General features: G+C 41.0%; 1 protein-coding gene across 3 annotated transcripts in view; it reads right to left on the bottom strand.

Moving 5' to 3' along the window:
* The window catches only part of plpp1a (phospholipid phosphatase 1a), a 112076-nt gene that overhangs the window by 15756 nt on the left and 79377 nt on the right, over positions 1-16943 (bottom strand). For all 3 annotated transcript variants that reach the window (XM_078549751.1, XM_078549745.1, XM_078549757.1), the window contains exon 4: positions 14365-14422. In XM_078549751.1, the coding sequence (XP_078405877.1) occupies positions 14365-14422 (58 nt within the window). The remainder of the gene's footprint in view (positions 1-14364; positions 14423-16943) is intronic.

Below are 16943 nucleotides of genomic sequence, written 5' to 3'. Positions count from 1 at the left end.
AATAGGTAAAAGATGACCAAACATGGTACAACCAGGGGAAACAGAGCAAGTTCAATGAAGGGGTTATTTTTTGCAAAGAACTTTCAGCACAGAAATGCACTATTTGACCGAATGCTCTGGACTTGTGTTTATTTTTCATACATAATTTTGGATACCCCCATATATGGAAGCATCTACTTTCATTTTACCTGAGCAAATCCCTTCATTAAATTAAAAAGCCTCAATCAGGCCATCCCAGCCCCAGGGTCTTCAGTCTTTCCTGGCAATTATAACCTCTCAGTTCTGGTTTCACCTTAGTAAATCCTTTTTACAACATCTCCAGTATCTCTGTACCTTTTTGTCATATGGTGGCCAGAACTATACGAAGTACTGCAAGTGTGGTCTACACAAGTTTAACACAACTTCCCTGCTTTTTGATTCAGGTTTGATATAGATTTAAGGTGAGAGGAGAAAACTATAGAGGAGATGTGCGGGGCAAGTTTTTTTATGCAGAGGGTAGTGAGTGTCTGGAATTCGCTGCCAGAGGAGGTGGTGGAAGCAGGTACGATAGTGGTATTTAAGAGGCAGCTTGACAAATACATGAATAGGATGGGAATAGAGGGATACGGACCCTGGAAGTGCAAAATGTCTTAGTTGACGGGCAATATGATCGGCGCAGGCTTGGAGGGCCGAAGGGCCTGTTCCTATGCTGTACTTTCTTTGTTCTTTGTTCAACTACATTATACTGAAGGTTGTGAGTGGCTTGGAGGGGAACTTGCAGGTGTTGGTGTTCCCATGCATCTGCTGCCCTTGTTCCTCTAGGTGGTAGAGTTGCGGGTTTGGAAGGTGCTGTCGAAGGAGCCTCAGTGAGTTGCTGCAATGCATCTTGTAGCTGGTATACATGCTGCCACTGTGTGTCAGTGGTGGATGGGGTACCAGTTAAATGGGCTGCTTTGTCCTGCACGGTGTCAAGCTTCTTGAGTGTTGTTGGAGCTGCATTCATCAAGACAATTTGAGAGTATTCCATCACACTCTTGACTTCTGCCTTGTAGATGGTGGACAGACTTTGGGAAGTCAGAAGTGAGTTACTCACTGCAGAATTCCCAGCCTCTGACCTGCTCTTGTAGCCACAGTATTTATGTGGCTGGTCCAGTTCAGTTTCTGGTAACCCCCAGTATGTTGATAGTGGGGGATTCAGTGATGATAGTGCCATTGAATATCAAGAAAAGATGGTTAGATTCTCTCTTGTTGGAGATGGTCATAGCCTGACACTTGTATGGCATGAATGTTACTTCCCACTTAACAGCCCAAGCCTGAATATTGTCCAGGGGCTGAATTTTACGCCAGTGGGGTTTTACGGTCCCGCCGTAGTCAATGGAGTTTAGAATGCCTCACCTCATTTTATGGCCCCGTCCCCACCCCAAGAGGGCAGTAAAATTCCAGCCCAGGTCTTGCTGCATATGGACATGGACAGTTTCAGTGTCTGAGGAGTCGCGAATGGTGCTGAACATTGTGCAATCATCAGCGAGCATCCCCACTTCTGTCCTTACGTTGGAGGAAAGGTAATTGATGAAGCAGCTGAAGATAGTAGATACTGAGTGTCAGTAGGCAGGTTATTGCTGAGTAAGTGCCGCTTAATATCACTGTTGATGACCCCTTCCATCACTTTGCTGATGATTGAGAGTAGACTGATGGGGCGGTAATTGGCTGGATAGGATTTGTTCTGCTTTTGGTGGACAATGTAAAAAATGTAAAAAAACTTTGGAAGAAGAATATTCAATAGATTTGGGTGTGGACTCAAAGGTATTTGTATCTGATGCTGAGTTTCCCTTCACCTGGTTTCAAATGTTTGAGTTTCATAATTACTGCTGCCAATTCCACTAATAAACTGATGTCTCGTTGTTGATTTATTTGTAGGTGTTGGGCTGGAGAAGCATAATTACAGCAAGTATAGACACGTCTCCGAGTCATAACAGGCTGCAATGGTTAATGATGACATCAAATGATACATCATTTGGTGATTTGTTCATATTTTTGCCATCTGCTCCCCATGTGATTCATTAATACATAATTAAATCTTAACCAACAACATTCTGATTCTCTGTCAGCTTATCTAGGCAACAAACGTGTATTTTTAAAAGCATCAACAGATATTTATAAGTAACAGTTGTTATGATTGGGGTGGGGTTGGATTCTATATGATGAGCTAAGATGCTAATTATCATCATCTGCATTTATCTTGAGTTCATTTCAACCTTTGCATTTGCAGGATGCTGTAAGTGATATAACAAACATATCTTTTTACAAACTATCTTTTTACAAACTATCTAAGATGCTATTTAAAGATTGCCCTTTGGTACAGTTCAAGTTTCCTGAATGTAGGATAGCTATAAAGTGTATTGATGTGATTTAAACAGGGTAGAACTTCCACAATAAGATTGATGACAGTAATTAATGGTGAAGTAAAATATTTTAGAACTTTAGCAACTAAGCTGAGGCATTCTGGTTTCAATTATCAGTTTTGTTCCCTCTTTTTGAGAGATACAAGCCTTTCTGGAAGGCCTAGAAATTATGTAATGCCTGAATCAGGAGGCTACCTCAGACAGGCAATCAAGAGGAGGTGAGCAGTGGTCAGAAGTGCTCATTGCAGCTCCACAAAAAAGCAAGTAAACAAAATCTTACCATTCGGGTAGCAGTCTCCAACATATCCTTTCACGAACTGCTTAAGACCCTCTCCTTAAAAACTAATCCTTGATTTTTTTTGTCCTTGCAAACTACTATCTCCAACCTACTTTTTCTTTTCAAAATCCTTAAGTGTCTTATCATTTCCCGAAACGATTCCATTTTCCCAGAATTTCATGTTTGAATCCATCCAACCAGGTTTCTGCCCCACTATGGTATGCTCTTATCAAAGTCACAAATGGCATCCTATGTGACTGTGACAAAGATAAACTTTCCCTCTACATCCTTCTCAACTTGTCTGCAGCCTTTGACATGGTTTACCACACTATCCTTCTCCAATGCCTCTCCACTATCATTCAGCTGGGTGGGGCTGCTCTCACATGGTACCATTCTTATCTATCTAATCATAGCCAGAGAGTCAATTGCAATGGCTTCTCTTCTTGTTCCTGCACTGTTACCTCTGTTGTCCTCTGAGAATCAATCCTTGGCCCCTCCTATTTCCCATTTACATGCTGTCCTTTGGCAACTTCATCCAAAGGCACAGTATTAGTTTTCACATGTAGGCAATGACACCCAGCTTTACCTCACCACCACTTCTCTCGACTCCTCCACTGTTGCAAAACTATCAGACTGCTTATCCGACATCCAGTCCTTGATGAGCAGAAATTTCCTCCAATTAAATACTGGGAAGACTGAAGTCATTGTTTTTGATCCCCACTCCAAACCCCATTCCCTAACTACTGACCCCATCTGTCTGCCTGGCAAAAGTCTGGGATTAAAACAGTCTGTTTGCAACCTTGATGGCACATCTGATCCTGAGATGAGCTGCTGACCTCATATACGTACCACCTCTAAGACTGCCTTTTTCCACCTCCATAACATCGCTTGTCTTTACCCCATCTCAGCTCATTTGCTGCTAAAACCCTCACCCATGCCCTCGATACCTCTAGGTTTGACTACTCACACACAAGCCTGGCTGGTCTTCCACATTCTATTCTCCATAAACTTGAGGTCATCCAAAATGCTGTTGCTCTTGTCTTAACTCGCAGCAAGACCTGTTCCCCTATCACCTCTGTGCTGACCGACCTACATTGGCTCCTGGTCAAGCAACATTTTGATTTCAAAACTCTCATCCTTATTTTCAAATCCCTCCATGGCCTTGCCCCTCCCTATCCCTGTAATTGCCTCCAGCCTCACGGCCCTTTGAGGTATCTACACTCCTCTAATCGTGGCCTCTTGTGCATTCCTAATCATAATTGCTCCACAATTGGTGGCCATGCCTTCCGTTGCCTAGGCCCTAAGCTATGGAATTTCCTCCCTACACCTCTCGGCCTCTCTACTCACTTTCCTTCTTTGAGACAGTTCTTAAAACTAATCGGTTTGACCAAGCTTTTGGTTATCTGACCTAATTTCTTATCTCTTTTTATGGGCTTGTTTTATAAAGCTCCTGTGAAATGCCTTGTAACGTTTCATTATGGTTAAAGGTGCTATATAAATATAAGCTGTTGTTGTTGCTGGTTTGACTGTTAAGGGTCTTAATAAGTCGACCACGGCACACACAGCATGTTATGTTCAGTAGCAATCCACTCACCAAGGCTCCTTAAGCAGCACCTTCCAAACCCATGACCACTATCATCTAGAAGGATAAGGGCAGCAGATACATGGGAATACCACCACTCAGAAGTTCCCCTCCAAGTCACTCACCATCCTGACTTCGAAATATATCATTGTTCCTTCACTGTCGCTGGATCAAAATCCTGGAACTCCCTCCCTAACAGCACTGTGAGTGTACCTACAGCACATGGACTGCAGCAGTTCAAGAAGGCAGCTCACCACATCTTCTCAAGGGCAATTAGATATGGGCAATAAATGCTGGCCTAGCTAACAATGCCCACATCCTGTAAATGAATTTTTAAAATTTCAAAAAGTGGCCTGAAACAACCATTGACACCCGATTTTCACAAAGGTTTCCTTTGGTTCCAATTATAGAAAGTTGGAACCTTTGGTTCAATTATAGAAAAACAGCGCAGTAGACAATGAGGGGAAATCGCCCATCTTGTTTAGTGATAAATCCCAAGTGTTAAAAAAGCTTAGGAAATCTGTCACTTTTTAGGGGCATAGATTTTGGTTTTAACTGGGAGGTGAGTTTTATATGGAATGGGATACTGTTGAGCGATAGGGAAAGCTGGATGAACAGGTTTTTCAAATGCCCTGCCAACTTTAATCGAAAGGTTCCTTTAAGTGGGGTTTCAGACAACACAGGAAGCTTGATTGAGGCTGGAGGCCTTTCATGGTCAAAGCCTAAGATGGCTGACAGATGAGAGAGGTCATGGGGGATGGAGTGGAGGGCAGAATCCAGTGGGAGGATGGGGGTACATAGGAGTTCCAATCGTAGAAGAAGGAGATGGTGTTCCGGGCGTGGGACGCAGTTTATTAGATAGCTTGTTGGGCCTGGAAGAAACACTTGTGCTTCTTCTGGCCTACAAGCAGTGCAGCAAGAGGTACTTATTTAATGGGTTCAGCCCTTCTCGCTACCTTTAAGCTGCCGAGTTTGCTGAGGCCTGGGAAACTCGGCTGCCTACGGTCAATAATAAAATGACTGGTAAAATGCAGGCACACAGCCTCGTGATATTTAAAATGACCATGCATCCACTGCCTGAGTGTGGATTGGTTGACTGACACTTGCTCCCCTCAACCCCAACCCCCGCATTAAAATCAGAAGTTTGGTTTCTGTTCCAGATTCTTTGCATTGTAGCTTCTGACATGCCCTGATCCCACCTGTTTTGGGGAGCTGTGATTCAGGCATAGAGGTTTTGTATTTTCTAAAGAGGGTCAGACTCCATGAGACAGAGTTTGTTTAAAATTTAGTAAAGTATTTTTAAATTGCCGACGAGTTAAATTTAAGGCCTATTGTGCTTGTGTCCCTTTCTTGATTTATACTGGAGCAGGGGATAAAAATGTTTGATTTTTGTTGATGCTCTAAAATTTGAGGCTTTTTTGTTTGTGTTCATTCTCAGGCCCATTCTTCCCCACAAGCAACACCATTGCCTGCTGAACATCTGGTTCCAAGAGTTGGTTCTGGTAATTAGCTTATACTTACACTGAGATTTAACAGCATGACTATGGCTTGAACAAATCTGATTATACTCATCTCTCTGAATGCTCTTAAGATTTTTTTTGCTGACGATGAAACTATAACGTCTGGAGGAGTTGATTTCCATCTAGCCAGCATTCAACAATGTTGATTAGTCACATCTGTGTCTTCCAAACACTTGTAGAGTCAAAGTTTAGTCAAATGGCATTTGCTATTGTATACTAAGTTTGTGTCGGAGTATATAACAAAACATCCATTGGAAAATGTGCTGTGCCTTTACATTCCTTCTGAGATTCTACTAACAACAGGGGGAAATGAATATCAATGGAGCTGAAATCACACCCTTGTTTAGCCTTTGTATGTGACTGTATGACACTTGCTCCACTCACCAAGGCTCCTTTGACAGCGCCTTCCAAACCCACAATCACTACCATCTAGAAGGACCAGGGCAGCAGATAGATGGGAACACCACCACCTGGAAGTTCCCCTCCAAGTCACTCACCATCCTGACTTGGAAATAAATCGCCATTCCTTTACTGTTGCTGGATCAAAATCCTGGAACTCCCTTCCTAACAGCACTGTGGGTGTACCTACACCATGTGGACTGCAGAGGTTCAAGAAGGCAGCTCACCACCACCTTCTCAAGGGCAACAAGGGATGGACAATAAATGCTGGCCTGGGCAACGAAGCCCAAATCCCGTGAATTAATTTTAAAAAGTTATACTGCTAAAATTAAACAGGAAGTGTGTGAAGATGCAAAATGGCTAATATTATTTATAAATGGCAATTTCTCCTAGGCCAGTTAAGTGTCTGTTCAAAAGCAGCTCATCCGATAGTTCAGATAGTAAACAAGCCACCTGGTGTGAAGCCGAGACATATAGAGCAGGGAGCTGCTCTGACTGTGTTATTACCTAATCTCAGCTATTCTTCAATCTGTCTCAGTTACACTGGAGTAGGTTAAGTAAAATAAAATCACAGGATTCCTATTGTGTGGGTGTCAGATGAGGACAGGATTGGGAATTGCTTTGATGTCCTCCACAATTAACGAATCTAGTCCCAAGTGAAGAATTACCACTCAGACAAGACACCGAAAGCAGGGGTAAAGAATGCAAAAATTACAGGAGAGGTCAAATTATATTAGATAACAAACGCTTTTTCTGTGTTTAGTCAACATTAGTCTCTGTAAATTTGATAAACCACGATTTCTCTCACACTCCAAATTAAAACCAGAAAATTACTAGATTTGCTGCTATCTGGGTCACTGGCGAAATGCTGCATTGTACAGCTGTAGAGTCACCACAAAGAGTTGTGATCCATTTCATTGACATGTTCACAGATTCCTTGTACTATTTTTACACCACCACTGCAGAACTAAAATTGTTTAGTGATTGAGTCAATCATGGTTTGTTAATATTGTCCATTTAAGCCATAAAAACTAAATGAATAAAACATATTTAGAGGTAATGCAGTGAAATGGTTAACTAAAATGATGAAATAAATAAAACCATTACAAATCCATTTTAAAACAATGCTAGATGTTCACTTGGAATAAGAACAAGATTGGGCTACCCCAAGGCTGCATCTCCATGCATGGTTCAAAATTTGCTAACCAGCACTGTCATGGCTTACATATTAAGAATTGGGCACTTGGGCAAATTGCAGGAGAGCTGCTGTTAACTATAGAACTAAACCCTAGCACGAGTCACTGCCTTCAAGAACCCAGGGGAGAAAACTGGAAAATAAATGGTCAAGCTATATGATGATTAAAATTGAAATAAACTTAACCACAGTGGTAATACTAGTTTGCCAGTTTAGAACCAAGTACCTATACTCTTACAATCACAATCTCACACACTTGAGGATGTTGTTTGCAATTGGTATGTCAGGAAATTCTTAACTCCACTACCTATGCATTAAATGCAGCAGCCCTTCGTTTCCAAATTGCTAAGCAAATGGTCCATTGTTAAACATTCTTTATGAGTAACGCTGATGTTAATTTGCTGTCACCTGGTGATTAGTCAACACTAATGGGTTGTACTGAACTTCAAAAGAAAAAACATGAACTGAGTGGGGATTTCCAGCTGACTCACTGCAAGGACCAGTGCAGATTCTCCACTTTACTTATTCTCATATGCAGCTTTCAATAACTACACGCTATGATGAGAATTAAACAATATAGGACAGTCACAAAGGAAACTAGAGTCCGTATGACTCTACTCCAAGCATAGAGCACCATTCAAAAAGACATTTAAATCCTAGTCCACGTGAACTAGGTCACTTGATAAAGCATTAGGAATAAGCTACTTTGGGTGAGCGAGGATATGTCCTGTACTTTAAAAGTACAAAATCTCCCCTCAGCTGCTCGCTATTTCATTAAAGCAACAAAGGAAGTGTGATGCAGCCATAGCTAAATGGGGAAGCTTTGGTTTAGATTGTCACTAAGGGAGTGAGTTGATGGGATAGGAATAATATCTTCATCAACAGTGGTTGAGGTATGGAATGCTTTATCAAATTGAATGCTTGATAAACATACCCGTTGCACCTTTTATTAGAAATATTTAAAGAAGAGTGTTGTTACAATTCAATAGAGTTGATTTTTGGATTGGTCTAGCAAAGGGCTGGATCAGACATTATGGGCCAAATAGTTTCTTCTTGTGCAGTAAACTTCTTTGGTTTTCAACTGAGTGTTATTTTTAGCACTTCCTTTACAGCTTAACCTTTGAGTGTTCACAAAACCCAAGTTCTACCCAGTTAATTCCCTCAATTGACATCCTCTTTTGATAGGAGTGAGCTTGCACGGTGTCCTTCCAGTGCCGGCAATGCTGCCTCTATTCAGGTTGTACAATGCCACTTCCTCCCTGTTCCTTTCCTTATTTAGTGGGACCTGTTTTCCATTGAGAGCAACTACCTTGAAAACTTGATATTTTAAAAAAATATTCCAGGAAATTGAAGCCATCCAAAAAAAATGCATTGAAGAGAAAGCAACGTACCAAATCAGAAAGACCAAAAATTGCACCTTTACTGTTACTTTCAGAGAACATACAACTTTTAAGAACATAAGTTGTGAAAACCAAAATGTTATTTTGGAATTCTGTGTTTTACAGCTGAGCATAAGACATAGTGGTTAGAAAATGTGGGGGAAGAGAAGTCAGGATAGACACTGAATGGTTGTTTCCCTTGGCTGGATAATCTTTCCAGAACATAGGGGCTACAGTTTCAGGATAAGGGGTCGATCATTTAGGACTAAAATAAAGAGAAATTTCTTCACTCAGAAGGTTGTGAAACTTTGCAAACCTCCATCTCTGAGGATTGTGGATGTTCTATCATATATATATTCAAAGCTGAGATAGATAGATTTTTGGTCTCTTAGGAAATCAAGGGATATAGGGAGAGAACGGGAAAGTGGAGTTGAGAAGATCAGCCCTGAATGAATGGTGGTGCAAGCTCGAGGAGCTGTAGGCGCTACTTCTACTCTATTATCTTATTAAGCTGCATCTTAATTAGAATTTTTTGTACCCTTTAATAACTTCTATGTATTCCAGTATGACAGTCTTCTGAGCCTCCAGTATTAGAAACTCTCCTCTAATATTATTAAATACCAAAGTTACTATATATTATAATAGCATTATTGTTTATTTCATTCTGAATTCCACTGTCCTTTCCCTCTGCTTATTTTACCAGTGATCTCAGCCAATCATTATCTGCTATCTCCCATTTCTTGCACTCTACACTCATCAAGTTCACATGCACTCAGTGCTCAAGCTATCCAGCCTTCTTAAAATCAAATGGCTGATTATGATTCCTCCAATTCATCAGACAACAACTTAAACTTATACAGTCCCTTTTACGTAATGAAAGTTGCAAAACACAAGAGCCTGCAGGGCACTGAGCAGAAGTTAGGGAAGGTGTTTGAAGAAACAGTCAAAAGAATTTGATTTCAGAGAGCTTTTGAAAGTGGTGAACTGAATAAATAGGGCCATAGAGAGGGCTTTAAACTAAATAGAGGAGGGGGGGAGAGTTCTGAAAAGGGGATACGTAGGCTTACAAAGCAAAAGGGTATGGCAGCATTGCAGGGCAGCTATTTAGGTATTGATATGCAGAGTGTGACAGGAAGGGACAGAGTGTACAAACATAAACAAACAGCAGCAAATAGGGTCAAAGGGGGAAAAATGGTAAAAAGGCAAAATGAATGGCTCTTCACTTAAATGCACATAGTATTCAGAACAAAAGAAATGAATTAACGGCACAAATAGAGGTTAATGGGTATGACCTTTTAGCCATTACTGAGGCATTGTTACAAGGTCAAAGCTGGGAACTAAATATTCAGGGGTATGTGACTTTTTGAAAGGACAGGCAGGAAGGAAAGGGAGTTGGGGTAGCTTTGTTAATATGAGATGGAATAAGCACAATAGCAAGAAATGATATTGGGTCGGGAGATGTAGAATCCATATGGGTTGAGGTAAGAAATAACAAGGGGAAGAAGACACTGGTGGGAGTAATCTATAGGCCTCCTAATAGTAGCTATACTGTTCGACAGAGTATAAATCAGGCGACAATGAGGGCATGTAAAAAAGGGAGTACATTATTCATGGGTGACTTTAATCATCATGTAGATTTGGAAAATTAAATTGGCAGAGGTAACCACGAGCAAGAATTCATAGAGTGTATTCAGGACAGTTTCTTTGAATAATATGTTGTGGATCCAACCAGGGATCAGGCTATTTTGGATCTGGTATTTTGACAGCATCTGCGGAGAGGGATACAGTTGACGTTTTGAGTTCGTATGACCCACTCTGATGAAGGGTAATACGGACTCGAAACATCAACTGTACTCCTCTCCGGAGATGCTGTCAGACCTGCTGAGTTTTTCCAGGTATTTTTGTTTTTGTTCTAGTTTGGACAGTGTTCCTCAATTTATTCCTTTGAAGTTATCATCCTACAAGGTGTGCGGCCACCATCCTACATGTTACTCCTCCTATGACTCCAGTGTGCTGCAATGAACGCTCATTGAAGTCTCCTGTTCTAAGTTATTCTTTCCAAGGACCTTAAAACTGTAGAATTCTTTCCCTATCTTGCTCTCCTCCAACCATTTTCAAAATTTCAAAACCTAAACTTAGTATTGGCTAATCACTATTTCCTGATTTTTATTGTCTTATTTATCATTATTTGTATTCTGAGTGGTGTTCTGCATTATGGGCAGTATGCTTTTACCTTGCTAAAATAGACAAACTTAAAACCATGACACCATAATAATTAGTAATCATAAAAATAAATTAAGAAGCATGATGAGTAATATCAGTGTTAATTTTATCACAAAACGACTTTCAATCATTACAAACAATTGGTCCAAAGCAGTTGCTTTCTGTTCAGTCGAATAATCCTTAGATTGGAAATCCAGAAGATTGAAAAACTGCCAGTATAACATCCTTATTCAAAAAGGGAAGGAGACAAAAAAAGAGCTAACTATAGGCCAGTTAGCTTAATATCCGTCATTGAGAAAATGTTAGAGTCTATTATAAGGATGTAATAGCAGAGCATTCAGAAATACATAATATAATCAAGCAGCGTCAGCGTGACTTCATGAAGGGGGAATCATGCCTAACAAATTTATTAGAATTCTTTGAGGAGGTAACAAGCAGAATAGATAAAGGGAAACCAGTAGATGTAATATATTTGATTTCCAAAAGTGTTCGATATGTGACCTCACATAAGGCTGCTTAATAAGATAAGAGCCCATGCTGTTGAGGGTAGTATATTAGCATGGATAGAGGATTGGCTAACTAATAAAAGACAGAGAGCTAGGATAAGAGGGGTATTTTCAGGATGGCAAGCTGTAACTAGTGGAGTGCCACAGGAATCAGTGCTGGGGCCACAATTATTTACAATATATGTTAATGACTTAGATGAGGGAAATGAATGTACTATCACCAAGTTTGTGGATGACATAAAAATAGGTAGGGAGGCAAGTGGTGAGGATGACACAAAGAGTCTACAGAGGGATATAGACAGGTTAAGTGAGTGGGTAAAACTTGGCAGATGAAATATAATGTGGGAAAATGTGAGGTTATGCACTTCGGCAGGAAGAATAGAGGAGCTGAATATTATTTAATTGGAGAAAGACTACAGAAAGCTGCAGCACAGAGGGATTTGGGAGTCCTCATGCATGAATCCCAAAAAGCTAACATACAAGTTCAACGGGTATTAGGGAAGGCAAATGGAATGTTGGCCTTTATTTCAAAGGGATGGAGTATAAAAATAGGGAAGGCTTGCTAAAACTATACAAGGCACTAATTAGACCACACCTAGAATACTGTGAACAGTTTTGGTCCCCTTATCTAAGAAAAGATATATTGGCATTGGAGGCAGTCCAGAGAAGGTTCACCAGTTAGATCCTGGATATGGAGGGATTTTCTTCTGAGAAGAGGTTGAGTAGGTTGGGCCTGTACTCATTGGAGTTTAGAAGAATGAGAGGCGACCTTATTGAAACATATAAGATTCTTAGGGGTTAAGCAGGATGCTACGGTTGTGACACCTAAGTGAGTCAGAAGAGGTGTGGAATTGACGCCTCTAATGCAAACTGTCTTACTGACATTGATCAGGAGATGTTTTTAACGCATTAAAACTCAAAAGGCAGCCAGGCACCATAGTGACAGTCATGCAGTCAAACAGCATAAAGAGTAGTAACGTTGACATTGTTATTTCATGTCTCATACTGTCTACTAAAACTATAAATTGCCTACAATGCTAAATCTGGCCCCAAGAATTTCAGCTTTCTCTTTGCATTGAGATTTCCTCTTGCCCTCAAAAACTCTTAACTTTTTTTAAAGCTCAAAGATGCCAACATTGTTCCCATGTTTTGAAAGTCCTATCGCCTCTCATACACCTTAACAGGATACAAGAAAAATACCTACCTTACAGGCAAACCCTCTCTCACTTTTTACCTCTGAGCCACAATTTCTCTCTCTCACAAATGTTCCCAACTGCTTATTTTACCAATACTAGTTTGGACAGTAAGATAAAAGCAAAATACTATGGATGCTGGAAATCTAGAACAAACAATTGGTCCAAAGCAGTTGCTTTCTGTTCAGTCGAATAATGCTTCCTAAACTTTTTCCAGTGTGATCCCATTTTAACACCTCAGACTTGTGTGACCCTAAAGTGAAAATTTGGGAGTACAACAGTTGTTGAATAGGGTTTCAGACAGGTGCTTGTGCGGTCATTACTGTTCGGAGCACTTGAAGCAGCTAAATACCCATGATAACCTCAACTAAAATTTCACACAACTCTCTATAATTCTTTGCTGCATAAAATCTTGAAATCCCATTTCTGCATGTATGGACATTTGATACACATAACTGCAAATTACATGCAGAATCAGATTATATAATAGTCACAACAAAAGGGTTTTAGTCATACACAAAAGCAAATATCTGTGTGACATAGAGTCATAAAGGATTTTTGTTCCCTACAAAAATATTATGGCTCATAAAACTTTTAGTAAGCATGAATATATAGTTATTAAAACTGAGTATTTATACCTCTAATTTAGACTGATTTGCACAAGCTGAATTGGCTGTTGCAATGACAGAAGAGGTAGCAAGCTTGTTATATCTATCTTTATACTCAGGATGAGGGTTTGTGTTGGTTTGGCATTGTCTAATGAATTGGGGAAGTTGATGAAAAGGCAGGATTCCTAAAAAAAAGAACAGCTACCTTTTCACAGGCTGTTTTTGCAGCAGCAATCAGGCCTCAGACAGCAATCCATTAGGCCACACCCAGCAATAGAATAAAACCACAAGAATTTAAAGGGGTCTTGCAGCTGTCAGAAATCAGTCCCAGCTCCACAGCAGCCATTGCTGCTTCAAAGCTCGTGACCCCAAAATCTTATCTGAGAAGCTCTGCAGTAGCATAAGGAGTGATAACAATTTTGTTGCAGAGACCAGTGTATTACTTGCTTTCTTTCTGTTTCAATAACTGCACTGTTAAACTGTTACTAGCAATTTGTGTTTTGATATAATGATGCAATATTATCAAGATGCCACTAAACATCTCATTGACATAGGGCAGAAAAAGAAAGATTTGGAAATAACTGTAAATGTTGCAAGTCTGACCAAAGCTCCAAAATTGAGCTTGAGAAATGCAAGGAAGAACATGGTCCCAATCTGAGGCCACCAACCTTGTGGTGAATTAAAACATTTTAAATTCCCCTGTTGCTAAAGGTTGACCACTTTTTCCTGCACAGTATGTGGATCTTGGAAGAGGTTTCCTTGTGTCTACAGTGTCCCGGATACCTTTAAAAATGTCAAAAGATTATGAAAATATGTCCAATTGAGCAGACAACCAGCTAAATTAATCAGACAGTATCTATTTAATATGACAGATTCCAATCACAATTAATAGTTCTTGTCTCCTCCCTTTCTCCACTTTTCAGTTTTATCACAGTTGCAAACAAAACCCTCCCCCACACTTATATTCAGCTGCATGGAGCCATCTGCAAATTAAATATCATCTCAACTCTCGCAAATTTGAAGGCACTGCTCATGAGGCAAACAGCTAGATAATGTGCTGCAAATATGTGTCCATGCCAATAAAAATGCAAAAATACTTACTGCGAGGAACATCATGCAGTACATGGAAAAGGATGAATGGCCAGAGAAAAAGGACAACCTAGGGGGATGAACAATGCAATGTTATTACGATCCTCACCAAAATGCCACTTCCAGGAACAAAAATGGATCTTTCTGATACGTAAAATCAGCCAATGTTGTGACAAGCATCTTTCAATATTTGAAAATATACATAATGAAAATTGTAAAAATACTTTAGGTTAACTTTAGAAAACTTTAGAAAACTTTAAAGTTGACAGGTATTATACTTGTGTTTTTTCAAGAAATAATTATATTGACTATCACAAGAGTCAATGGAATTTCTTTAATGCCAATTTTGTTTTCAGTGAGTGGGCTATATTTCAATGTTATCACACTGTCCCAAGTTAACCAATTTAAAAGCTTCTGTTCAGTTAATCCAACACAATCAATCATTATCAAACACCATTTTTCCAGAGTAAGTTTCATATGGTTTCTGTAAACATTAACTACATTCAAAGCACCTTGAATATATTACAATAACTGACACATCAGGCAGAATTCTCAAGCAATAATCTCTGCTGAAACGGTGGACTTGAGTGGATCAGGAACCAGAAGGAATCCGCAACAGCCTTTGCTGGGGCTCTTTAACTGTCATGGCACTACATTCCACTTCCGGTTTCCCCAACCAATTTGACAGGGTGGGTGGGATGACGCACCAAATTGGTCAAAGAGATGATTTTAATCTAGGGGAGACTGGCTGGGCTCAACAAGACATAAATCCCTGAGGCTGCAGCAACCACAGGAATGGAGAGGGGACCTGGGAAGGTTCCTATGTCTCTCACTCTCTGGAGATCCTGCTAAGGGATGAGTGACTGCATTGAGGTGATCTTTCCCAAGAATGGGAGGAAGAAGCCAACTCCTCAAACTAAGCAAGCGTGCAGGGAAGAGGGCAAAGAAGTGGCCAAGGAAGTCAGCAGCAGGAGTGTGGTCCCTCCAACCTGCACCAAGAGGACTCAGGACCTGGGGAGGGTGGAAAAGTTGAGTCCCATAACACTTGCTGGTACCATGCCCCACGTTCTTGACTTTCCCAGCATTCTCCTGCACTGCACACATTGCAGCTGAACTCATTCTTTTCTCTCCAGTCACCTCCTCACACCCCACTGGACAGTCAACACTCCTACTCACATCTTTGTGTCATCTCACACTCATACCTCACAGTCATCCACTGCAAATGTTGCCCTTCTATCCACACAAGCCATTTCTAACAGTCATATTTCTCTGTTTTCTCTCATTGCATGAGAAGAGAACACACAACTTTGGGGAGAGGCAAAGACCTGGGGGGAGGTGGGACTTGGCCCTCCAGTGATAGCCACCTTGCCGGCCACTAGCAATGTCTGCTTACCTGGTCCACGAGGAAGCAGCTCTTGTTCAAGAAGGCTGCAGGTGTCAGAAATGACCAGGCGTGAAAGCCTGAGCCTCATGAGGCACAAATGCTCACACAAGAGCTGATCCTCTGCTAGGAGACCCCCTTTTTGTAGGTCTCACCTCTTTGGAGATGGATCCCTGTATCCATCCCCTATGCTTGTGTTTGAGGAGAGGACAGCTGCTGTTGGTGTTGCTCCTGCTGTTGTCATAGGCATTATTGGTATTGATCATAGAGTCACAGAGTTTTACAGCACGGAAAGAGGCCCTTCAGCCCATCGTATCCGCACCGGTCATCAAGCCACTATCTACTCTAATCCCATTTTCCAACACTTGGCCTGTAGCCCTGTATGCTAAGGCGTCTCATGTGTTCATCTGAATACTTCTTAAATATTGTGAGGGTTCCCACCTCTACCACCCTTACCAGATACCCCCCACCCTCTAGGTGAAAACATTTTTCCTCAAATCCCCTCCAAATCTACTGCCCCTTACCTTAAATCAATGCCCCCTGGTTACTGACCCCTCTACTAAGGGGAAAAGTTTCTTCCTATCTACCCTAACTATGCCCCTCATAATTTTGCACACCTCAATCAGGTCCCCCCCTCAGCCTTCTTTGCACTAAGGAAAACAACCCAGCCTATCTAGTCTATCTTCATAGCTGAAACTTTCTAGCCCAGGCAGCGTCCTGGTGAATCTCCTCTGCACCCTCTCTAGTGCAATCAAATCCTTCCTATATTGTGGCGACCAGAACTGCACACAGAAGTCCAGATATGGACTAACTAAAGCTTTCTATAGCTCCATCATAACCTTCCTGCTCTTGTATTCAATGCCTTGACTAATAAAGGCAAGTACTCCATATGCCTGCTTAACCACCTTATCTACCCATCCTGCTGCCTTCAAGGATCTCTGGACATGCACACCAAGGTCTCTCTGATCCTCTGTACTTCCTAGGGTCCTACCATTCATCGTGTACTCCCTTGCCTTGTTAATCCTCCCAAAATGCATCACTTCACACTTTTCAGGATTAAATTCCATTTGCCACTGTTTTGCCCATCTGACCAGCCCATCTATATCATCCTGTAGTCTAAGGCTTTCCTCCTCGTTATTTACCACACCACCAATTTTCCTGTCATCTGCGAACTTACTGATCATACCTCCTACATTCATGTCTAAATCAT

Source organism: Cetorhinus maximus, chromosome 1 (assembly GCF_964194155.1).
Source record: "Cetorhinus maximus chromosome 1, sCetMax3.hap1.1, whole genome shotgun sequence".
Lineage (NCBI taxonomy): Eukaryota > Metazoa > Chordata > Chondrichthyes > Lamniformes > Cetorhinidae > Cetorhinus > Cetorhinus maximus.
Note: the sequence above shows the minus strand (reverse complement) of the source record. Positions and strands in the feature narration are given on the sequence as shown.